Source organism: Pollachius pollachius, assembly GCF_949987615.1.
Source record: "Pollachius pollachius genome assembly, chromosome: 2".
In the NCBI taxonomy this organism is placed as follows: Eukaryota; Metazoa; Chordata; class Actinopteri; order Gadiformes; family Gadidae; genus Pollachius; species Pollachius pollachius.
In genome coordinates this window covers 42,035,801-42,044,636 of record NC_136935.1, presented here as the reverse complement: position 1 = coordinate 42,044,636, position 8,836 = coordinate 42,035,801, and the positions used below count along the sequence as shown (strand labels likewise).

Below are 8,836 nucleotides of genomic sequence, written 5' to 3'. Positions count from 1 at the left end.
TGGGCTTTTGTGTGTGTGTGTCTGCTTGTGGGGGGCGGGGGGAGAATCCCGGGCAGCCTCGTGATATGTTAATCTTTTGGGTATTAATTAAAGTCAGTTGTGTGGGGTAAATTGTGTGGTAAGCATGCATAGTACGGTGCTCAATGTTGGGATAGGGGTTCATCCAGCAATGCGAAAGCAAGGGTCATGATGCATATAATAAAATCAGTTGACTCTTCCTCGGAGATACTGATGAGTGCGTTTGCTCGAGTTGCCATTTGTCATTTCGTGGGAGGGCTGAGCTCAACATGCTACCGCGACAGTTCTGATTTGCTACTGGCTGCAGTAAATAATAACCGGCCGTTGTGTTATATCAACATACAAAGAAAGAATAAAAGGGGTGGTTTGTCTTTAAGAAAGTTTTAAGTGCACTCTTAGTAGCTACTTCCTTTTTTTTTCTTTAGGGGATGTCCGTGTTTCCTGTGTACACGCCAAACGAACCTAACCTATTCACCACCGACTAATCCATGTGTATTTGTTCAACTTTGAACGTAACCTGATCTATTATTTATTTTTCTCTGTCGGTGTGTGTGTGTGTGTGTGTGTGTGCGTGTGTGCGTGTGTGTGTGTGTGTATGCATGCAGTTTACTCCCTCTGCGATTCACTATATCCACACAACAGCTGGGAATCTGTGTCCTGCTCCTGCTGCTACACAGCTTGTCTGTTCAGGGCCAGGCGGGCCGTATGATGTGATGGGGGGTTTCCGCGCAGGCGGGGAACTACACACACGCACACAGCGTCTTGCACAACGATATTGTGTGGTGAGCTATTGTTGTGTGTTGTTAAAAGATCCTTAGACAAAATCTCCAAATTAAAGCCCCTCACCGAACACAAATGAACGTGATGCAAAATACACGAGAGACTGTTTTATTTGTTTAAAAATAATATATAACTATAGCTGAAGAATATATTACGAATATTTTCCAGATACAAATATTACATAATTTAGTATATAAAACTAATAATATTCTGTCAGAAAAAACTCAAGCTAAATATTACATAATAAAAATAGCACCATGGTATCAATAACCATCTCAACAGCTTATACATTACATGTTCCTATATGGTAATCCTTTAAATGATTTTAAGATAAGTCAGAAAAGTGCAAAAATGTTTTCAATTACAAATTTGAGGTATATCGCATTGCGTTAACATCTGTTTATCTCACGTTTGATATAGTTTGATATACAGTATATAAATAAATACAAATAAAATATATATACACATACATGCATATATATACACACATATATAAATATATACATATACACATTTATATACACACACAAAAAGGGTCTTAAACAGGCCTTATGATAACTTCATATGAACCCCGTCCAAGGACAATGGAGCTGTAGTAGAAACGTTTGAAGCTCCCCCACATGTATCATGAACAAAAATAAATACGAAATTTCTCCGGTATGTAGTGTTCAGTGGTTTTCAGTGCCAGTGTGGCGTGGCCATATATGGTCATAGGTTGGCACACTCCTGGCAGTGGTTCAGATACTCCACGGCGTCCGCGTCGCTGTACCTGCTCTGACAGCGCGGGCACAAAAGTTCTCCTTGGCCCTGGCTATGCCCCCCCCACACCATGCTGGGCATTGCCATGGCGACTGCAGGTGGTTGCTGCAGCTGCAGCTGCTGCTGCTGCTGTTGTGACGGTTCAGCGGCGGACCGTACCAACTGTTGCCCGTGACGCCTCAGGGAGATTCGTTGCTCGGTGTGCACCATGCGGCGCAAGGGTGCCACTTCAAGGCTCTCATCCTCTGGCTCCTGAAGAGAAATAATGGTGTGAGTCCACACAATGGTGTTTATTTATGTGGGTGTGTGGGTGTGTATTCTGTGGGCGTCTGACTGGAGATCTATGTGATTGGCTTTCACGCGGGTTTACCTGTATGTGGAGCTCTTGCTGCAGGCGGGCGAGCTGGTCCTGCAGGCTCTGGATCCTCTCCTGAGCTCTCTCCCGGTCGGCCCGTTCCCACCTGAAGTCCTCCGTGTAGATCAGCACCTGAGGACGAGGGGGGGTGTCTCCCACGTCAACATGCCATTCATGGACTTTAAATGGCTTTTCATTACGTATCGTATACCCCAGGCGGCCATACATCCTGCATGAAAGGCCTGATTCAAAGCTATACTAGGTTGAGGCGGAGGTGGATGCCGTACCGACATACAGCCATACGGATCAGATTCAAACACAAGAGATGGAGCCCTGACCTGCTGCTCCAGGGTCTGTATCCGCTCCTTGTTCCGTCTCCTGGTCTCCTCTATCTCCCGGCCCAGCCTGTCAATGTTGTCCATCTTGTCTGCCAGTAGGCCGTTGAGTCTGGTGACCTCCTGCTGGAGCAGCACTAGGCCGGCGCCTGCGGCTCTGCCGGTGGGGTTGCTGTTGTTGCTGCCGGTGGGGTTGCTGCTCTTGCTGGTGCTGGTGCTGGTGGTGTTGCTGCTGGTGCTGGTGCTGGTGGTGGTGGCAGAGACCTGGGCGCTGCAGTCTCTCAGCCTGTGACACAACACTCTGACGTACTCCTCCCTGCTCGTGTCGTACCTCTGCCATTTGGCGTTCAGATTCTCCACCTGAAAAATAAATGGCGTCCGTTACATTTGATGGCGTTTTCAGACACGTGGCGCGTTTTTCGTTGTGCATGTACGAGGTATTCGAAAAAAACATTTGATAACAAGCTACAGTGTTATTTAGCAGCATGGTGGGGGTTTACACGCCAGCCCGTTATTAGCATAAGGAGGACTTAATTTCCGATAAAGAGTTTGATCTTTGTGACAGGTGCCGGGGGCGTACCCCCTGGCTGCTTACTGGGACCTTGTGGTTCTCAGGGTCTACAAGCATCGCTAAACCCCCACAGTTTCAGCCCCGGTTACGAATATTTACAATGAACCAGTGGCCAAAACGACTTAAAAGAATCGCTCGTAAACAGTATTTTTTCTTACATGTGCCACTCGCTGTTTAAGCAGTCTATTATCCTCCTTAAGTTGACATACCACAGCGATATCACTCATCAAGCTGGAGGCCTCCGTCGTCTTGGAGAGAAACAGAAACAGAAACAGAGAGAGAAAGATGACACCTAAGTACTTGAAATGACTTGCATTGAGCCCAACGGAGAAATGAAAGGTTGAACGTCCAAAGGTTGAACTCCAACACCAATAATTCAGGTCCAATAATTACAGCGCCACAAACAGAAACCCCACCTCTTCTGGTTTCTGCTGGGAGGGGGTCTCCTCTGCTCTTCCCCCTCCGGCCTTCCCCCCCTCCAGCCGGGCCATCAGCTCCTGGCAGGTCCGGATAGTGAGGCCCAGCTGGAGCTGGAGCTGCTCAGCCTCCTCCGCCAGCGAGCTGCACAGCACGGCCCGCGTGGCCCCGTCCCGCTCCTGCTCCACCAGGCGGGCCCGCAGCCGGTGGATCTCCTGGTCCTTGCGGTGCTCGGGCTGGGCCCGGAGACGCTCCAGCTCCCGCTCGCTCTCCACCAGACGGCCCCGTAGACCCTGGATCTCCTGGAAGAACAGAGGGATGATGTTGAATGTAAAAACGTATATTTATATATATATATATATATATATATATATATATATATATATAGGACAAGGGAGTGTTCTGTTAATATCCTACGTGTGTGTTTTTGTGTGTGTGTCTCTCTGTGTGTTTTAAATTAAATCCATATAAATATTTAGCATAATATTACATAAACCATGCTCAACAAAACACACAAATACAGACATCAGGTTGAAACATACAGATTCAACCTGTTGGATGGGAAACACTTCAGACATTGGGTCAGACATTTAGACGAGCAGGCTAGCTAGTGCAATACCACTGTTTGGTTTGTTGATAGTTCAGCTGTTCAAAAGAGCAGTTTCCCCAAAACAAAACTTGACTGAAGGTCCAATATGTTGCCTCTTCAGAGGCAATGACATACCAGTCCCCAGCATAAGGCCACATGCATTGCAAATGAGCAGAAAGTACTACAACTCACTTGTTGCGATGCGTCTGCCTGTCTGTCAGCTTTTACCTCCAACTCATTTTTTCTTTTTTTCAATTTGCAGATTTCCTGGCACAAGCTTTCGATCAATGATTTGGAAGGTCCAACGAGGACAGGTTCATTTTCATCAACATGAATAGAGATCCGTTCGTATTTCCCCAGCTTCGCTTTTAATTCGCCAATGACATTGTCCCGTATGCACAGCTGCGTGTTTAAATTCACGATATCTTGTTGCGTTTCGTGATAAAGCGTATTTAAAGCGTTATAACTCCGTATCTTCACCTCACTGACCATATCAACACTGGCGTTTTCCATCGCAAACCGAGATGTTGCCTACTTCTTCTTCGTATGCAGCCCTCGATATTCAAACATGTGCTTGTTGCTGAAGAGATCTGCGCTCAAAGAGAACAACGGCGAAATTGTGTGAGAGATGTGGCGATAATATTCCGTCAGCGTACGGGGATTTCCTCGCGGGGGGACTTCCCTGTAACGGGATTTTTGAAACGTCGTAAACCCGAGTTTTGCGATTGCCTACAATTTAGCAAATCGTACGATAGTCGTTGATCGTACATGCGAACAAAACTATCCCCACCGCAAATTTGTAATTAAATTCGTTAAAATTATTTTATTTTGAATGGTCCGGGACAGTAAACGAAACTTAAGGACTTTTGGGGAGGTTTAGCCCACACGCCCCAAGGCCAATTCATGGCTGAACAAGGTTATTCGGGGCCGAACAAATTCAACTGAATTGTTGGTTTTTCATTGTGTGCTTATTTGAGTTGGGACAGTCACCAAATTTAAGTTCATATCGCCTATAGTGGCTAACTTTCCCTGGTTGTGGTGAGACACAGAGAGTCACTGCTTCCTCAAAGGCAGACTGAAAACTGCGCACTGAACTGAATACCACGCCCATTGTAGAAGCCACGCCCCACGCCCCTCATCAGAAAACCGCGGCCCTGGTACAAGGCAGAAGGGTTGGGTAGAATCACGTACACAACAATGTTTTGGAATGAATATTGTCACATTTTTTGCTAGAGTTTAAGAGAAGATTAAATCCGTACTGATTCTGATGATATGTCAATCACACGTGAAACAATGACAGGGTTCCACGGAGAGAGGATTAGTATGCCTAGGCCAAAAACTAGTCTGGTTTCTGAAGATATGCCTCCATTTCTTTACAGCTCAATGTTGTTTCTTAGCATTCCACCACTGTAACCGAGCCTCTAACATGAGCCCAATCTATTCTAACCGCGGTGAAGTATTTAGGCCTATACCCCATTACCTTTTTAATCGTTCATTGGAACACATCACAAGGACTGTGTTTAAAAAGAAGAACCAAGGAGGAAAACAACCACAGCTGTATCTCATAATAGCTTATTCGTTTATCTCCACCAGATGGCGCTGTTGACTCAATTACTATTTTCTCCTTTGCAGAGCAGGGTAGGTTTTATTTTCAACGCTGCATGCCTTCATGTTTAAGCAAACGAATTAAATTGAATTTTGTAGAAATTTTCATCTTTATTTTGCACCAGTTGAACAGTATTTGCTATTTACAGAGTACCTATGCCTAATAGGCTACTTTAACAAAAACAGTAAACATAAAGGTAGAATATGGTTGCTATGCGCTCAAGTATAATTGCAATTTACTTAATCTTAACTGAACCACGAATATCAAACCTACCTTTGAATGAATACGTGGAGTTGAAATGTTTTTAATAACGAAACATGAAGACAAACCGCAAAATCAAGAGCAAAAAGTAAGTAGAAAAATAACCCATTCAATCACATTTTCATCGAAAAGCATAGGCCTACAAACACGCAGAGAATATAGCCCGCTATCTCTCATTTTGCTTGAGAAATGGATAGGTACAAAATGACAAAACATCCTTAATTTGTAGACCTATATGTCCCACCAATCAGAATCACCCAATTCAATTTATAAGCTATACCTATTCAGCACCTAGGCCTGCTTTTATTATAAGCCTACCCAACACTGCATCAACTCATTGTACAGGCCTAGGCCTGTTCAACCCCATCCCACCAAAGAGTCATTATTCCAGACACCTGCTGCTGATGTGCAGCATTAAATTAATGAACACATCACGTTTAAACGGACAAAAGGGGCCCTTTTTCTTAGTCTGTTTTAACACGTGAACACTTTTAACACTGCAGCTTGCGGATGCTGCGGGAGATCCGTTTGAACTCCCGCTGGCCCCTCTGCCAGCGCTTCAGGGAGGTGATGACCAGGTGTCCGTCCAGCTTCTGGCCCATAACCAGGTACGCGGCGTTGATGTCGTTCATCTCCTCGCATACGCACTGCAGCCCGTCCTTGAGCCACAGCACGGTTTTCCGCAGGTCCCGGTCCGTCACGCCGTTCAGCTTGTAGATTGTCTTGCTCTTTGTCTCCGGCACTATCTTTGTGTCGCCGTTGATGTACGAGATCTCCTTCACCTTGATCTTCAGAGCTGCGGCGTCGCGCGGGAGGAGAAGATGGATAGACCCACGTGTTATTGCTATAACCTATTCATTTTATGTTTTGTTGTATGCATCATTTGAATAAGTAAACAATATAACATTTTATAAATTGATCAATTTATTTATTATGGGTATTACCAAAATCATTCTTGCATAAGTTGTCGACGATTTCATTGTCATTCTCCTCTCTTTCTTTGCAGGCCTCACACACTCTGGGCACTGGAACAACAACAACAACAACATGCCAGTGCAACAGGTGATGTCAAGGGTTATGTTGCACACATTTGAAAAGGTGCTATTTGTCGCTCGGCGGATTCCGGAGTTCTTCTCTGCGGCCGAAACGGTAAAAGGCATTTATAAGCACATATACCATGGCTAATTATTAACATTAACTATTCAGTGTAGCCCAAAAAAAAACAGGATATTTGGAAAAAATAAAATGTATAGCCTATTGTCGAATGTAAAATGCATATTTTAAAAGGTTAATCTGATCTGGGTTTGAAAAAGTTCAATCAAAGTTCAATTAATCAATTACATCAACGTCCGACGGAACTTAGCCTACCTTCTTTAGTAACCGGGACGAAGTTGTCCATGCCCGCAGGGGGGATGCACAGGTCGTTGTCGGCGGGGAACCGAGTGCAGTCCAGCATATCGGGCCATGGGAACCCGAAGGCGTTCATCACCGGCGCGCAGCCGTTCTTAACGCTCTCACAGAGCGACCTGCACGGCTGGATCGGTTCGTCCAGGTCATCGAGACAAACGGGGGCGAAAAGGGAGCAGAGGAACTTTCTGGTGTCGGGGTGGCACTGCTTCTGCACCAGCGGGGTCCAGGAGGACGCCTGCTGCAGGACCTCGTTCATGGTCTCGTGGCCCAGGAGGTTGGGCAGGCGCATCTCCGTGTATTCAATATCGTGGCACAGATGCAGATTCTCTGGTATGGGTTTGCAGTTGTTCTTCTTTTGATGAAAGAATTCAGGTTGGCCAAAATTGTATAATCCGTGGATAGCCTCCATGCACGAAGGTAACGACACCACCCATAGCAGTGTGAGAATGAAGCGCCTCATGATGTCGATGTAAACTAAACGTATGGGCTTAAGCGTCCACCAGCGCAGAAAGAGAAGGGGGGAGAGACTTGTCTGGGACCGGTGCTGCTGTATCTTCAGGTTTTCTTCTCTTGACATTTGGGAGGAGTCTCCATTATAGCCCCCCTTCAGACCCCAGGATTCTTCCTATCAGGTGAAACCGAGTAAAATGTGGATTAAGTATACATGTCAACATTTGGATGGGCTTACCACTTGCAATTTTCTATATTTTTAGACTGTTCCATCGCTCAAATTGGGCATATTGTCATGCAATATAATGTAGACTTAGGTCTTCAGATCTCCAGGGGCCTGTTACCCCATATCGTTGGACTGACAATTCCCAAAGCGACGGAAACCTATCCAAGAACAAAACCATGAATTGACTTTACTTTCAGACAAAAAGCGGTGCGAATTCATTTTTTCACGCTCTCCAAAGAGGCCCTCACTCATGTCCGTCACGCACTCATTCATCATCATTAGCAAGGGTGAGATCCTCCGTGTCCCTCGCTCGGTCTAGACCCTGCAGAAACGCTGTTTCCCTGGTGTTAGAAGCAGACTTCCATTCACTATACCCAGGGGTGAAAACGAGCCTCACTTGTGCAATACAGTCGTTCATATTCCCATTTAATGTCCCTCGAGTTGGTCTGCTTCATCGGCGGTATAGAATGGTGTTTCTCACTTTTGACATTGCCCGATTCCACCCCCCTCCCCGCTCTTTACATTAAAAACGTATTTACACTTACTTATACTTTAAATACACAACTCTATGGAAATATGAATGCTTTATGGTAATTAGAAGGTGGATACTACGTCTGCAGAACGACGTGATGTATATCCATTTGTGTGGAAAAAAGTCACCATCTCATAAGACAATTTTCGCTCTAAACTGTTTCCATTTTTAAGTATTAGTCCACTTTATTGCTTAAAAAAACAGTTTTCAAAAACTACAGCCTGCTTCTGTACTGCAATCATCTCACCAAAACCTTGACCCTTTAATCATTTTTAACCAATCGTCAAAGTTGTTCCACCTAAGCTGCTGATCAAAATGTCATGTTGTCCTTATTATGAACATTGTATGCTGTGTATCACCGATAGATGACAAACATTTAAGTTTACAGCTATTGCATTACACGAGCAGTTTGATAGCAAGTGGCTGTGGTTACATTCTTCCCAATTAGTAAATGCAGAAATGTATATAAATTTTGGTAGAATTAAAGACATTAACTGAACTGAACTGAATCAAAAGTAGCTTTTAAA

General features: G+C 44.9%; 2 protein-coding genes across 3 annotated transcripts; both read right to left on the bottom strand.

Moving 5' to 3' along the window:
- Window positions 1-933: 933 nt before the first annotated feature.
- tnip2 (TNFAIP3 interacting protein 2) lies at window positions 934-4,409 on the bottom strand. 2 transcript variants are annotated; one of them, XM_079731011.1, is made up of 6 exons: window positions 4,017-4,409; window positions 3,235-3,537; window positions 3,028-3,066; window positions 2,251-2,607; window positions 1,928-2,044; window positions 934-1,809 (listed from the first exon to the last, which is right to left on the bottom strand). In XM_079731011.1, the coding sequence occupies exons 1-6, from the start codon at window positions 4,335-4,337 to the stop codon at window positions 1,507-1,509; spliced, it is 1,440 nt and encodes a 479-aa protein (XP_079587137.1). In that variant the 5' UTR covers window positions 4,338-4,409; the 3' UTR covers window positions 934-1,506. The 2 variants fall into 2 exon arrangements, with proteins under 2 accessions (XP_079587137.1, XP_079587136.1); XM_079731010.1 differs by having other exon boundaries at window positions 936-1,809; window positions 2,977-3,066.
- Window positions 4,410-5,526: 1,117 nt separating this feature from the next.
- sfrp2 (secreted frizzled-related protein 2) lies at window positions 5,527-7,623 on the bottom strand. The gene is made up of 3 exons (XM_079758722.1): window positions 7,060-7,623; window positions 6,636-6,716; window positions 5,527-6,487 (listed from the first exon to the last, which is right to left on the bottom strand). The coding sequence occupies exons 1-3, from the start codon at window positions 7,559-7,561 to the stop codon at window positions 6,183-6,185; spliced, it is 888 nt and encodes a 295-aa protein (XP_079614848.1). The 5' UTR covers window positions 7,562-7,623; the 3' UTR covers window positions 5,527-6,182.
- Between the last annotated feature and the right edge of the window lie 1,213 nt (window positions 7,624-8,836).